General features: G+C 46.2%; 1 protein-coding gene across 1 annotated transcript; it reads left to right on the top strand.

Moving 5' to 3' along the window:
- The first annotated feature begins 4,941 nt into the window (after positions 1 to 4,941).
- On the top strand, positions 4,942 to 9,871 carry LOC112895137 (chaperone protein dnaJ 49-like). Its single transcript, XM_025963016.1, has 3 exons — positions 4,942 to 5,098; positions 5,204 to 6,476; positions 9,513 to 9,871. Exon 2 carries the CDS (start codon positions 5,331 to 5,333, stop codon positions 6,456 to 6,458), a length of 1,128 nt encoding a protein of 375 aa, XP_025818801.1. The 5' UTR covers positions 4,942 to 5,098; positions 5,204 to 5,330; the 3' UTR covers positions 6,459 to 6,476; positions 9,513 to 9,871.
- Positions 9,872 to 16,696: the final 6,825 nt, after the last annotated feature.

Below are 16,696 nucleotides of genomic sequence, written 5' to 3' on the forward strand. Positions count from 1 at the left end.
AACTTGGCACAGGTTTCCCTAGGCTCAGCGGGGGGATCTGTGCCCAGCCAGCGTCGTCGCCAAAGTGGCGCATCCGGCTCTGTGCACTCCCCTTCAGTGAGGAGTGCACGGACTGAGGATCTGCGGGCAGAGCTCAACCGCAGACGTGCGGGAGAGGATGCCCGCGTTACCATCGAGCGGGCGTGTGTGCGCCGGCTCAACATCGAGGGTCGGAACCTGGAGGCCAAGCTTGATGCGGCTGTGCCAAAGCCGCAAGGACTCGCCCAAGCACCGGTGGTTGGGGTGGACTGTGCAGCGCTCGCAGACCACCTCCGAGCGGTGGCCTGGCCGTCCAAGTTTCGGCCACACCTGCCGGAAAAGTACGACGAGTCAACCAACCCGTCGGAATTCCTGTAGGTCTACATCACCGCCATCACGGCGGTTGGGGGTAACGACGCCGTAATGGCAAGTTACTTCCATGTAGCCTTGACCGGGCCAGCCCGGACGTGGCTCATGAACCTCACTCCAGGATCCATCCAATCCTGGGTTGAGCTCTACGCGCAGTTCACGGCGAACTTCGCCAGCGTGTACCAGCAGCATGGCGTGGAGGCCCACCTCCACGCTGTGAGGCAGCAACCCGGGGAAACCCTCCGGGCCTTCATCTCACGCTTCACCAAGGTACGTGGGACCATTCCACATATCTCCGATGCATCTATTATCACGGCTTTCCGACAGGCGGTCCGTGACGAGAAGATGCTGGAGAAGCTGGCGACACATCAGGTGGAGACTGTCACCACCTTGTTTGCCTTGGCCGACAAGTGCACCAGGGCTGCAGAGGGCCGTGCATGGCACTCTGCCCCTCAAGGAGGGCCTACCCAGTCGAGCGACCGGGGAGACCCCTTTCTTCTTGGTCTACGGGGCCGAAGCATGCCTTCCCCCGGAGATCACCATGGGCTCACTATGAGTCCAAGCCTTCGATGAGGAATTGCAGGAGCGGCAGCGTTGCCAAGATGTAGACCTCGTCGACGAGCGAAGATGGCGAGCAGCAGTCCGAAATGCACGGTATAGCCAAGAGCTCCGGCGTTACCATCAACGGTTCGTGCATAGTAGGGAGCTCCAGGTCGGGGACATAGTCCTACTGCGAATCCTGAACCGAGAAGGGCTCCAGAAGCTCTCCCCTAGCTGGGAGGGCTCCTTCAGGTGTCAAAGGTGTGCCAGCCCGGTTCTGTTCGCCTAGCTTCGGAGGAGAGCGTGCAGCTACCCAATCCATAGAACATTGAGCACCTCCGTAAGTTCTATCCTTAGGGGCCTAGCCGAGAATAAATCTTTTCCTTTATAATATGGTAGCACCTCCGTGCGGACCAGGGCGGTGGAGGTCCGCCCTCGTAAACCCGACCTCTGGCGTACATCGCACATTCTATCTGAACCAATTTATTAAGCAAAAATTTATTCTCGGCCTGTCTCTGAGATTAATGCAATTCAGTTCTTTTTTTGTCTCCCGCTTACACTAACCCCCATGTGGTCCTTTATCCCTATGCCGTGCTTGAGGCCCAAATTGAGTTGCTGGGTTGTGTCTCCGCCCAGGCCACTCCTTCACAGGAAGGAAGGGTCCGGTCTTCTAGGGACCGGCTTCGGGGAAGCGTACTTGTCCTCGGCGGGGTCCAGAGTTGTGTAGCCGCTTAGCCTGGTTCCGTACCCTAAGACTACATGCTCTACCTAAGATAAGTACCGTATAACCACAGATCCGGAAGTCCGGACCCCTTCGGTCCTTAAGCCTAGGCCCTGGCGCTCTGATTCACTAAGCCCAGTCTTACATCTCAAAGGACTCTTGCCGGCAAGGTCCGGGACCCCGTGGGAACGATTACTAAGTGTCGATCCTAAGTCATGTGCAGGACTAAACCCCATGGGACCGAGGTAGTCCAGTAAGCATGACAGAACAAGCAAATGGAAAAACAGCTAAGTTTTTCTTGCAAAACAGCTAAGTTTTATTGCTAGTCATATACAGAATATTACATTACTTATAGTAAATAAAAAACAATTTGTATTGTATATCTTTGTATTACATATCGTGTACAAAACTTTATATAACTTATAATATGTGCTACTAGTCCTAGTCCTTCGGTGGTCCGGAGGAGCTATTTCCTTCTACAGGTCCAGCTCCACGTTGCGCTCGAAGCGGGCGGCCACAATCTCCACTGCCTCTTGCACTCCCTCCCGGGCAGCGGCCTCCGCTTCTGGTGCGGGGCCCTCCGGGACCGGAGTTAAGGAGATGGCGGGGTTGTGGCTCCGGAAGCAGGTCAGGACGTGGTCTATCACCACCCGAGCAATCTGTCCACCCAGTGCAACACCGGATTATGGCCCCACCTCGGGTGAGGTACGAAACCAAGGTGGGCCCGGGGGCCTCTGTCGGTACATACAGACAGGGGTACCTCCTGCTAGTGTGTCCATCCCGAGGGGCGCGAGGTTATCCGTAACCTCGCGATAAGCCTTTGGGTGACGGGGTGTACGGTCCGGACTTAACAGCTAGGGTCATGGTCTCCGGACCTCACCTCGTGCTCTAGCAGGTCCGGCGCCTCCATGTGCCCACCAGGACAAAGTGCTCAGGAACGGCCACCACGGGCCCGAACCCCCGTGGGGTGGTCCGGTGCCGCCAGGTGTGGAAGCCAGACCCTCTGGGGGCCTGTGCACTTGGGTCGGCCTCAGGGGCCCGGACCTCCCTTCCCTCCGGGGAGGAGGTCCGGTGTCGCCACGTGCCCCTAAGGAACCAGTTGCTAAGCCAGCTCTGCCACGTGTTCGGTGGCAGCCACCCTTCTGCGGGACGCCAGCCCAACTACCGCATTAAATGCGGGTAGGAGGGGTGCGCGTGCCCAGGTCAGGGCGTGGGCTGTTCACTGACACGTCGGGCAGGTATGCTGACACCATGGTAAGCCCGCCAGTTACCGAGGCGGCGCGTCACATCACCACACCGCGTACGAAGGCGAGCGACATGTAGTCACATCACAGCACTGCGCACGTGAGCAAAGGATAATTATGATCTGCTGCAGGAGTGCTACGGCGTGCGCTGCTAGTGTGCGCGGAAGCTACAGCACAGCAGGTCAACACAGCCCCTTCGCCTGTCAGCGGGAATTGACTCAACACTGACAGCACGACTTCCACTGTGCATGTCACTGACAACAGGCACTGTGCCGGTGAGACGGCACATGACCATACCCTAGTAGAAGATATGCACATTAGCTTCCCGATCGAGGACTACAGGGAGGAGCTGAAGAGGAAGATTTCCGAATCTGTGGCTCCGATGAGTACATTATTTAATATGTCGCTGGTCCACCTGTCGGGGCCCCGCATGGTGTACACGCTCCCCTTGAGCCTATAAAAGGGAGAGCGCACACGATAGAGAAGAGGATTCAGAGACTTCCAAGCTCACAAGCTCTCGGAAGCTTTAAGTTCTCACTGAGCTTTAAGTTCTTACAAGCAATACAACACACAGTGGATGTAGGATTTTATGCTCCGGCGGCCTGAACCACTCTAAACCTTTGTATGCTTTCCGTGTTCATTCACCTCTTGATCTAGCGTTCCTTGAGTTCGCCCAAACTCATCCTAGACTAGGATTAGGTGGGTGTATTGCGCCATCCGGTTGGAGATTTCCTCCGACAGTCTCATATCTAGATCACGACTGCAAATTACTGGAGTTAGTTTCCCTTTTGATTTCCTCTTTTTTATGGATATATTCTTTTCTTTGTTTCACTTCCGGCCACCATGTGCCAGCAGATGGACTTTGTCACCAATACCAAAGGTACTATTATTTTCATTCAGTTCTGTGCGTTGATGACGTGCTTTCTAGTTACTCTCCTCATCGCACAAATTTTGTTGATTCAGTCCCTGAACAGCCGCGTGATCTTAGAAGAGAACATGAGAGAGTCTGTTCTGCCTCAATGACATCTGAACAAAGGGAGGAAAGGAACGGAAAACGACGAGAGGCTTACAAAAGAAAGAAGTGTGATGCAAACAACAAGGAAAATGACCCAGATTTGCCCCCGTTGGAGTGAACGTGTCCATCACATCTTTTTAACATCTGAAAACCGTTTAAATTCTCTACGGATGGTAGTACACAGGATTTTAATATTAATGGCTCTAATACTAATGCATCCGGCGTCAGTGTTACTACCATGCCTGAACAACCAAAGAGGTATGGCTTGTCACCGCGCTCTAACAGTGCCATGTCATTTTAATTTATGATTCGCTATCGTTTAGGGTTTTGGTTTTGCTGATGGTTCCTGTGTTTTGTAGGTTTTCATCTTGCTGATATGATACCGAGGGGCTTACACGAGGGTTGCCGATCAATTCTTTTCGGGCGACTCCGTCATGGTTCAGCAGGAAGGTACAAAAGTCGAATACCCCATCGTGGAAGAAGAGACGAGCATGTCATCGCAGATCCGTCCTCGCCGACCTCGCAAGCTTCTCTTCTTCCCTCACTGCTGTGAAAAAGACCTCTGCACCGATCCCTACAACTTCGGCGGCCCCGCGATCTCCATTGAGAAAGTTATTTTATACCCATGGGACAGTGTCGCATCATGCTATGGTGTTTGTTTGCTTTAATACGTGGTTTTAATTTCAGTAAGCCAATTCTATATTTTTTTGGTTAATTATCTCCTTTTATGATATAATTTGAATGAACTGCTTTTATACAATGTGGTTACATAATTTTCAATATTTCATGATAGCTCTTTGTGCTTCAGTAGTTTTTTTTTCAACGTACAGGCATGAAACTAGTTGATTATAATAGAGGCAATATACAGCCACACGCGCGGACAAGTCACACCGTTCTAAGCTACTAGAGTGGAGGATATAGAAGGAAAAAAAAACTGAATTGGGCTAGGCCGGAACAGTTTTGGGCCCAATACGATTTTCCGAATCCGGCCTGTGTGTACTCTTGACTTTTTCTTCACGCGTGGAAAGGGTAACAAAAATCCAGAGAAACTCTACCAGCAAAAAAAGAATCAGTTTGGGGGGTCGTCGCCGCGTCGGTGTCGCTCGCCATATCCCCTTTCCTTCCCCTCCCTCTCCGAGCCCGACTCCGGCGATCCGCCCCGCCTGAACCCTACTCCACGTCGCCTCGCCGGTAAGCGACCTACTTCTCCCGCTCCTCGCTCAATCCACCCGTGCTCCGAGTTCGAATTCCTCTGTCTGACCCCGTACGCACGCCTCGCGGATTGTATCGTGTTAGGTTGGGTCGGGGGCCGAGCCGATCCGATCGGATCGGGGCCGGTTCCTGCGCCGCCGCTGCGTAACCTCCTCCCGGTTGCTCGCCTGCTCGGCTCGATCGGCCGGGGACGGCGGCGGCCAGATCTGCGATGGAGGGCAACAAGGACGACGCGGCCAAATGCCTGCGCATCGGCAGGGGCGCGCTCGAAGCCGGCGACCGCGCGCGCGCCGTCAAATTCCTCTCCAAGGCCAAGCGCCTCGACCCCTCCCTCCCCATCGACGACCTCCTCGCTCCGCTCCTCAACCCCCAGGACGACTCCCCCGCTTCGTCGTCGTCGTCGTCGCCGCCGCCACCGCCACCACAACCTTCTGCAGCAGGGGCAGCGGGAGCAGCTGAGGCTGACGGGCTTAGAGAGAGGAAACAGAAGGGCAAGAAGAGGGAGGAGGAGGAAGAGGCGACTGGCGCTGCGAGGGAGTACACGGCGGAGCAGCTCGAGGTTGTGCGCCAGGTCAAGAAGCACTCCAGGGACTACTACCAGATCCTCGGCCTCGAGAAGGACTGCACCGTCGAGGACGTGCGCAAGGCCTACCGCAAGCTCTCGCTCAAGGTGCATCCTGACAAGAACAAGGCCCCTGGCGCAGAGGACGCCTTCAAGGCAGTTTCCAAAGCCTTCCAGTGCCTCAGTGATGCTGAGAGTCGTAAGCGCTATGACCTTGTTGGCTCGGATGAGCCAGTAACACACCACAGGAGGCCCTCCACTGCCCGTGCATACAATGGTTTCTATGAGGATGACTTCGACCCAGATGAGATATTCAGAAACTTCTTCTTTGGTGGTATGGCACCTGCCACCACCAGGCAGTTTGGACAGTTTGGGACGTTCCATTTCAGAACTGGTGGAATGCATGCTCATGGGCAGCAAAACTCTGGTGGCTCAACTGTCAGGATGCTTATTCAGCTGTTGCCAGTTCTATTGCTGCTGTTGCTCAACTTCCTGCCATCCTCTGAGCCTGTTTACTCCCTCTCCCGCTCCTACCCATATGAGCATAAGTTCCAAACACCACGTGGAGTTGCGTACTATGTCAAGATGGCTAATTTCGAGGAGCAGTATCCACACCAAAGCACTGAGCGGGCAACACTGGAGCGGCATGTTGAGAGGGATTATTACTCAATAATCACGCAGAATTGCAGGGTTGAACTGCAGCGCCGCCAATGGGGGTTAGCATACCAGACACCACACTGTGATATGCTAAAAAAATTTGAGGCCGCAGCACAGTAATTCATCCAATGGTCCAAGGTGCGGTTTAACTTTCTTTGCACACATTTTGCAGTAATAATAATATGTTTTACGCCATGATGAAAATTACTCTGTCGTTGGGATGCTTAGTTGTATATTCATTGCAAGTGGTTCATGCTTTCCATATTACTTTGATTGTGAAAGACTGTCATATTTTATATTTGAGTTTCTGTAGAGCATTTGGTAGTGAATGGGCATCTGCTCAGTGTTTTTTCCTTTCTCATCTATTATTTGGCTGGAGTCTGGAGATCGTCTGAAACTAACTGTAGTTCAAGACATATGCCATTTCCTTAATTGGAGCTAGTTGATGGAAATGCATGTCCAACACACTTAGTAGGCATGTGGAGGTGCATCACACGGTGGGGTTGAAATTACTAGTTAGCTACACCAATAGCAATAGTAAGTTAATAACTGGCCATTACAGCTATCAGCCCATGTGGCATACAAAGAACCAAAACTCATCCTTCGATCTTCCTGTGATTTCATGACACAATTGACAATTCCTCCTCTGGGGGTTGATTTATCTCATTTTGACAAACCGGTGCAATTCTGCCAATACTAGCTTTGGTGGACACTGATGCTTCATCAGTTTGCTTGTTTCATGTAATTAATAGAATGGTCATAGAGAGTTGGGGCCGTATTACACTGTTACCCATCTGAACTAAAATGCTGGAGGTTGGTTAAACCACTTATTCTGGTTGTTTTTTCTTATTCTCACACCTTAGCTAGATGATTGTATATGTGACTAACAGTCTCACATACCACACCTGGATTCATTGAAGCACTGCAAGATGTTCAAGGCATGTTGAGAAGTTTTATTGCATCAGCAGTTTTCTAATGTTTCAAGCAAGCAACCTCCCCCTACATAACTATTGTATAAAAAAAACTTTTGGGGGGGGGGGGGGGCTTCCCCCCTCACTTTGTTCTAAGAAGGTGCATGCTTCGAACCGGGGTCGGGAGTTCAATGCTCTAACCAGTCCATGCAACTGTTATTGGATGACACAGCACTGATGACCTTATAAATTCAACCTCTAAATTATCTGTGGTTTCTGTGAGCTGTTGAATAGATTGGATAAGAACTTCAATAATACTTTGTTCTAAGAAGGTGCATGCTTTGAACCGGGGTCGGGAGTTCAACGCTCTAACCAGTCCATGCAACTGTTATTGGATGACACAGCACTGATGACCTTATAAATTCAACCTCTAAAGTATCTGTGGTTTCTGTGAGCTGTTGAATAGATTGGATAAGAACTTCAATAATACTTTGTTCTAAGAAGGTGCATTCTTTGAACGGGGGTCGGGAGTTCAACGCTCTAACCAGTCCATGCAACTGTTATTGGATGACACAGCACTGATGACCTTATAAATTCAACCTCTAAATTATCTGTGGTTTCTGTAAGCTGTTGAATAGATTGGATAAGAACTTCAATAATACTGATGTAATTTTATAGCATGTAAACACATGGGCCAGCTCTGTAATAAATGTGTAACAGTGTGCTGCATGTCTCAGTTCTGTTGTCACAAATTTCAAATTTGTGAAGTGCCAGCTTATTTCTGGATGAAGGTCTATATGATCATGCACTTATTTGTCTACTTCTACAAGCTTCTAGGCTTTAAACCATCTTAGCTCAAATGTTGAAAGACAAATCAGTCTGAACTGAGGAACTGCATTTTTCCTTTCAAAAAGTTCAACAGCTCAATTAGCCATGTCGGAAACAATAGGTAATGTAATTCTATATTTTCTTGAAAGTTCAACAGACCTTATGTGCTGCAGATCTAGCAATGATTGTTTAGCACCATTGGCCCTGCTCCCTCTTCTCATTCCAGTCAAAATTGATTTAATTTAATTGTACCTGAGATACAAAATATTGATAATGCATGCTCAAATTGTTAGGGAATGTATTCGTAAAATGGGGTTGTTAGGCACTGACATAATTGTGTTAGGTTGGAATTAACTTTGTGACTTGAAGTGTGTTCGCTAAATTTGGTGTTAATTGTGCAGATTTTGTATAACTTGAATTCTGTACAATGTGATTTGGTCATTGGCATCCAGCTCTGTTCAACTTAAATCCATGCATATTTTATGAGTAGAACGTGATATCTCCAGTACTAGTATAACTGTTGAACTGTTGTTATAATCACAAAACAGAAGGGTTTGCAAATCCTAAGCAGCCCTGTAATTTATCCAATAATCTGACTCATGGAACTGCTAATTCATGCTTGTGGTTTCCAAGTTTGAACATTTTGAAATTTGTGTCCTATAGACAGTCTTAGATTTGGATTGGGTCGTAACATCTTGTATTCCATGAACCTGCACAGTAAGGAAGCAATGATTATAAAAAAATAACGAACATTGTACAGTTCATTAACTATTTGCATGTGTAGATGAGGATAGAGAACTCAGTTCTCAGTTAAATGAGCGTTGAGAAGCTTAGTGGCTTGCAAGTGTTTTAATTTCAGAGCACGTCATACTAATGCAGTATATTCTCCCTGATCAAACGCTATCATTCATTCCAGTGCTTTCACTTCTTTTCGAGATAATGTTTCTCTATGTTAACTATTTCAAGCTGATTTCTAATATGTTTATCAATAATTAACCTGTCTCTTCGAGTACTTGATTATGACCTGGAGAGGTTTAGAATATATTATTGAGTGTGTGCATGCCACTTTGAAACTACAATGGATGAATCTTATACTGTCATATTCTTTAGCCCATGGTCTTCCTTTCAGTTATTAGATTTGCAAGATCAGATTCCGACCTTATTTATCTTTTCTTTTGTCTTGTTTCATTTTTTCCTTGTTGTGAAAATATTTTATAGCCATGGATCCAAGTAAGTAAAACATAGGTCTGCCTAATGCCATAACACATGATTACTACTTCACATGGACTCTCATTAATTTGACATGCAGTGTGCATTTACAGTTTACACTACTGGTAATCAGTAATAATTGGTGGTACAATGATTTTGTTAGTTGCAACTGTTCTCTTTTTCAATGATTTTGTTAGAGATGGCAGTTCTAATGATTTCATTGTAGGTTGACAGTGAGAAGAGAAGCTGGCTATGTGTAAAAGTTTCCAATCCCTGTGCCCTTGGCTGTCAGCTTCAGATCGGAGGGGCCATCAAGTTTGGACCAGTAGTAAATTTTGTGGAATAAGTGCCTTTGATAACTATACACCACCTGCCCAGATGCTATCTTAGTAGTGCTGAGGAGTGCATCACCGAGCTACTTCAAAAGGATATGTAATGGTTAAGCTTCATAGGGGTTGATCACATGCAGACCTATGTATGTATATGAAGTATATCGATCTCATTTTTTTCTTACTGTTTTGAGAGAATACCTTACTTAACAACAACTATAACAGAAATGGCTTCTTCATTTTGATGTTGCTCAAATGCTGAGATGTCCAATTGTCTACACGATTGCAAGCAAGGAGCACTGAGCATCCTAAAAAAATGCTTCTCCTTTCCTTTTTTTTTGAAATAATTCTCCTTTCCTTTCGAGGATCGTGTATATCATCGTGCATCACGCAGGTGGCATCGGAAAGTGATCTCAGTTATTTATCTATATGGAGCCACTTATAATCCCGTGGCGTTATCGTGATCTTTTTCCTTTGTGTTAGTAAAGGCATCGAAAATGTGGTGTCTTTGTGATCTTTTCACTTTTGTTGGTGTGCACATGGGCATATGACGCTTGCCTGCCTGATACTTTTGTCTTAATTTGGCCCCTTGTCGTGATAGCCTGTCGCAATAGCACCAGATTTGAAATATATATTCTGGCATTGAGATTGTGACACGAGTCGCAGTGTAAGTAATGTATAGTTGAGGTCTCTTTGTGCTGTGGCGGCAAATTATTTGGGCTTTGTCATCTGCTGCCGTAGGTCCCAAAAAACTGAGGCGCTCTGTTTGGCATAGCTTTATCTAAAATAGCTTCACGAGATAAAATAGCTTCACACTTTGAATTTGCATGAAACCGGTAAATCTGAAGCCAAAATAAGCCATTGTTTTGCAACTTTTGAGCCACATTCACATTGTGGATCGTGAGCAATGTTGCAAATAGCCCGTTATAACTTCGCTGTAACTCGCTATTAGTTTTTTATGAGATCTACCACTACGCTAAGCAACATTTGTTCGCTGCGTCTGCTAAAGGGGTTTTACAAGATTTAGCAGCGCTAAATGTCCGCTAAAATGGCTTTTGCGAGATTTTGCAGTGCTAAATGTTAAGTTGCTACTAGATTTTAGTGGTGTCATTTGCTCAAAGACGCTGTCAAAAGAACCAATACAACAATATAAATATACCTAGATAGGGCACCGTTGGGCATTTAAGAGATATGTTAGAGTTTATTTTCTGGTGTTAGACCAATAATGCTCATAATTTTATATGTGATTATTTATTATTTATTATTCCGCTAAATAATTTAGCTTTTGCTATAGTCCACTATAACTTTATAGCTTTAGCTTTTAGAGAAGGCCGCCACTAAACTTTATAACCCGCTATTTACAATATTGATCCCGAGGGTTTTCGGCTTCATCACATGGATAAGAACCAGTATAAGCTGCATGGTGATAGTCAAATCAACCACAAAAGTTAGAATATCTTGAATCGAGAGTGAAAAAGCACCTTGTGTCACTAAACAATCCGCGTATTTTTTTCTGGGTTCGTAAACTCTCGAAATGTCTCTTAGTTTTTAAACCTTTTAAGCGGTTCAGTGTGAGGGGGGGGGGGGGAAGGTAGGTGAGAAAGGTTTTGGGGGAAAAGAAAATCAGGATTTAGTTTAGAATTAGCTTAAATATTTTCAAAATTATTTTATTTATTATAAAATGTATAAATGTCCAAAAATAAAATAAAATTTTAAACAAATTATTTTTATTTCTAAAATAGTTATTTACACGTGAATAAACTGTCTCTTAGTATTTCATACCAAACTCTACCCAGTCACAGCCAATTCAACTAAACGGCTTTCAGCTTTTTCACAGCTCGCAGCCCACAGCTTACTTTTTTTTTCACAGCTCATAGTTTATAACAGCTTTTTTACAGCCACAACCCAACCAACAGGCCCTTAGCCTAAGTTAACTTTAGGTCCAATCATGGGCCTCGATTCACACTTGGTGAACCACTTAAAAAGTTGAAGGACCCATATGATCACTTTGAGAATTCATAGACCCAAATGAGAATACGACGCATTTCGCTTGTATCAATCAGTTCTCATTTCCTGAGAAGAATCACTGCACAAAGCAATCTTTGCAAGATTTGAGTTGGTACTGGAAGATACCACAGTACTCTCTTGCTGCCATCAAGTAGCCCGGATAAAGCAAATGGTGAGTGCAGGTAGTTGCTTCTGCCGTTCTGCACATGTCTAGAAGATCATCTCTCCTTTCCTACCTTCCACAACTACATCAGTGGCCTTGCAAAACCGAAAGAAAGGAATCAAATAAACGGTGAAGAGCTGCATGATCAGACGGCATCTGGGCAAAGTTCGGCGACATAAGGCAGCTCATCATGGGACAAAAACGAATTGCTTTCGGGACCATGATCCCCGAACAGGCCACGCTAGGGCTACCTAGGGATGGACCTCCATGATCTCTGAACTTTTGTCTGTCCTATCAGAATCACCGAAATATCTTTTGTTACCGTAAGGTTAAAAGAACGGTGACGATAGCAAAAGGTTGACGCTTCCACATGTCCTCCCCATTCATGAGTCATTGCTCCTATATGAGGTACGCCTAACTCGATGAGATTGCCATTACTCTGTGCCATTACTCTGTAATTCTGTAGATTGGTTCAAAGACTTCCATTCTAGAACTCTTAATCCTGTCTGTTTAGAATTTGAAAAAGGCGTAACTTGGACGTGGATTTTATGTGCGTGTTCTGCTGAAGTGGAAAAGCTTATATAGAAACAGTAAGGTCGTAATCCTTGATTTGCCATTGTCAATCTTGAAACAAGATGGCAATGTGACCACAAGGAATTGTCTTCTCCATAGATGAACGACCAGTTTGGTCCCCAAGCTTTCACAAAAGGGACACTTTGGTCCATGACCTATAAAATCGACCAGTGAGCTTTACAATCGAGAGCAAAATGAGGACCGGGCAAGAGGGCAACATGTCCAGAATATAGTCAGGATTCTTTCACTTTTATCAAACTGTAAACTCCTTGCCAATAATTGAGAAAATGATTAACATATCGCCGCGATATCGACAGTACGTGACTCCTAGATATTTAGATATATATATGTAATTGGGATGTGCTTAAAGCTCAAAAAGTGATGAGACAGGAGATAATGGAGGGTGTAAGAAAGGCAGGTCGCCGATCGGTAGCCAAATGAAAGGATGGCCAATAATCCCAATCGCCACCAGGTGGCCCGGCCGAACGGGATTGGACTGCAACCAGCAAAAGCGAGCGAGCTAACCCCATTTGGGACCTACTCGTAGCTATCTGCTGGTCACCTGGTTTGACTTGGATGCAGGCATGTAAGGATCAAGTGGCGCAGCCAGAATCAACGAAGCTTCTGCCACCGTCCGAGCTGCATTGACCATTAGGATGAAGGAGATGGAGTTCATGGATAGCGAGAGCAACGAACGGTTTCAGTTCCTGGTGCTCAGCTCAATTATTGAACCTGCTTGCACTGAGCCCTTCTCTGCAGATGAACTTGCAACGGTTGCTGCAGCATAGTTTCTTCACCATTATTGATACTTTTTCCCATGCTGCTTGTGCTGGAGGTATTTGGTTTTAAGCCAAAAAACTTCCCCAGAAGCCAGGGTAACTAGGTTTTTCAGAAAATTGTTTCTGAATCCAAATCTACTTATTTTGGTGGACATAAATGAAGATGAACTGTAAATAAATGAAGATGGAAAATACTGGGTATTTATCAATTTAAAGGTGAATGTAGGTCGGAGTCCACTAAAAATCAGCTGAGGAATATTTTTGCAGACAATGAGAAGACGAGCAGGGTCTGCGCACTGACACATAAACAAACAAAAACAGCAACATGGAATATATCTTTGTATGGCCATGGAGCCACGGGGAAACATGCTTTGGTACATCGAATGGATCCTCATGATCTCCTCCCGTGACTGACCAAGGCTGGCTCGCTCACATGGTGTGTACATCTGATGAGAGGGCAATTCCAGCTGAAAAAGGAGGGAGCACCATTATGCGATCTTTGCCTTATCCCCACCCTTTCGATCTCCAGCTACCAGCTTAATGCTCAGCTGGGTCAGATCGATATAGCAAACGCTTATCAAGTTCAGTGTGGTAGAGATAACTGATAACCCTTGCTTGGCCCCACCATTTAGCAAGCACATAGACACTCCAGATGAGGAGGAAGAGATAACTGGGCCCAGTGGAATATTTAATCACAAAGAGTCAAACACAAGTATACACACATGTCAATGCAAATGTATACACATGCATGAATTTTGATGTACCTTTCAACAGACCACCATCCTGGATCCAATCCAACAAGTCTCTACAAGAACCACCATATATTTGGTGATTCTCTTACAATTGATCATGACTTGGTGGTGCCGTCTATCCACATTCTCCTTTTCTTCGCCACCCCGACTTTTGAGTAGTCTCCTAGAAGAAGAAGTAAACACGGCCAGGTGCAGCTTGGCAATAATTGCTGACATTGATATATCAAAAGTCCAGAGTTTTTGAACAATATTGAAATAAGGAATATATCGTAGTGAGACTGCAGTGCAAACAAACTTTTGAGAAAACAGTAGAATCTTCTCTCAATCAAGTCATTCGTGCTGGGGGGAGTGTGAAATTAATTAACCTTGGTTACCCTCACACATTCTATCTTTGACTTCAAGGTGTGCTCTATTGATGTTGACTGTTGACCTAGTTGATCATAACCATCTTTCCACTATATATGCTCGACGATTCTCCATTACTGTCAGGTTTCTCTGTTTTACATGTACCCCATCGACGTTGGACCCTGTTTCCCTGCAATTGCATTGCTGGTACTATGAGAAAGTTGAAAGTTGACATCATCATGTTTCCAAGTTGAAAGTTGTGTATAGAGGATGTATATTATCAGGTCTATGAGAAAAGAGTTGGCATCCGAGCACTTTTTTTTCAAAAATGATAAATATGTATAGTTAAAAAATCGGATCCTGAAAGTTTTAGTCCCCATAAACAGAAAGTTGACTTCTCAAGTTTAGTTTTTCATCTTTTGGATTCTTTTTTTTTTTGAAAGATGCCAGGAACACTAGCCCGTCATTTAAGAGAGAAGAGGTGAGGCATCCGCGTCCAACCGCGCGCTCGAACGCGGGCGGTGGCTTCCGCACCTGGGAACCCAACCAACCGAGCTACGCTCGGTCCTCCATCTTTTGGATTCACAGTTTGGCTTTTGAGATTACATGTCCGATTCTTTTACAGTTCAAAGTTAATATATCTTTTAGTAGGAGGTCAACGTGCGTAGTTCAAAAGTGGAATTTCATGAGGTCAAAAGCGAGAAGTTGGAAGCAAGACGGTGACGTGAGTTGAAGAGCTCGGAGTCAACTTCTTGAAATAGAATATTGTTGGCATTAGGGATGGCAACGGGTGCAAACTTTGCTAGGTTTGCCGACCCAAACCCAAACCTATGAAAAATATATAAACTTATTAAAAAACCTATACCTGTGAAGATCAAGTTGTTAATTATTATTATATTGTGTTTTTCAAATATATTACAACATGCCGGAGAAGACCAAGTTGTTTCTGCGTATCCTGTTAGAATCCAACTAGTAATACGTACTGGTGGAGCAGTTAAAACTACACAAAGAAAAATCTATACTTTTTAAACGAGATTGATATTTCTAAACTGCCTCTATGTAAATTAAATCACCCAGATCTTAATGACTTTCCAGCGGAGTTTTATCAAAAGTTTTGGGCTGTCATCAAACGGGACTTGATACAAATGTTCAATGAACTACATGACGGAACATTACCATTTTTTAGCCTTAATTTTGGAGTCATAATGCTAATTCCAAAAGTCTAAGATGCAAATCAAATTCAACAATATAGACCGATCTGCTTACTAAATGTAAGCTTTATAGTTCACTACTACTATCGTTTTTGGAAATAGCCGGCAGCTAAACCTACTCGAAGTGTGTATCGTGCGTTGTGATCGGAGGTAGCATAACACACAATGACTTAAGATTTATACTGGTTCAGGTGAATGTGCCCTACATCCAGTCGGATGTCGGTCGGATGTATTGCTTGAGCCCAGGGGCTTGTGAGAGTTGGGGAGTTATAAGCTTGCGATTGGAGGGTGAATCTCTTGGATTCTAGTCTGGTCCCCTTTTCTAAACGGTTGACCCTCCTTTTTATAGTCCAAGGGGGGTCCTCCTTACAAGGGGACTAAGTGTAGAGAAAGAGAGAGAGAGAGAGAGAGAGAGAGAGAGAGAGAGAGAGAGAGAGAGTTTTCTTTGCCCCGTCGATCAGGGTCGTCAACCATGTCAGTCGGAGTCCTCGGGCGGCCACCGTACAGGTCCTGTGTCACGGAGTGGCCGTCTTGTTCTGTCCCTATGCGTTGTACTTCGCCAGTCAAAGGGGCATGCGTGCGCTGATAAGCGCAGTATGGCAGTCACGCTTCATCCTCAACGTTACGCCCCGTCATTCCGCCATGATGGAGGCGTGCTCGCTGCATCATGATGACGTCGTTGTGTTCCATCCACTCATAAGGACGTTCAGGTGAAACAATGCCTCCCCGCTGTGATAGGGAGGGGTACTGCAACCCCCGTGGGAGGAGTGGTTGGCCTCTATGGCAAGTTGACTCCGGCGTGCATTCTTATCCACCACACCTGCTCTTGGGGCCCGCTGGTACACAGGGTTCGGCTATCCTCAGTCTCGCCGGTTGGGGATAGCGACACGTGTAAGGCGGAGCCTGGTCACGGGAGCTCAGTCGGAGCCGTGGTACGGACCCAGTCCCCGATTGTCTCCTAGGTTGGGGACACGAGCCATGCTTTTCGCGACTGGACGGTCGGTCGGGTTCATGAGCCTAGGCGACCTGGAAAAAGCCGTGGCTTGCAAAGATGGGTGTTCGTTCCGGATGCTGTATTTAGGCTAATCTGAATGTCAGCGGGCGCGGATCCGCTTGGGACCCCGGGTCCCTAGACCCGTCAAAGGCCCCCGATCGGCTTTACGATTTGTTTAATTGTGAAGGTGCTTTTTCTCGCCGTGTTTTAGCTTTGAGTGAGTAGTCGCATCGTGCTATCCAAGTCGCAGGGAGGAA

Source organism: Panicum hallii, chromosome 5, assembly GCF_002211085.1.
Source record: "Panicum hallii strain FIL2 chromosome 5, PHallii_v3.1, whole genome shotgun sequence".
Lineage (NCBI taxonomy): Eukaryota > Viridiplantae > Streptophyta > Magnoliopsida > Poales > Poaceae > Panicum > Panicum hallii.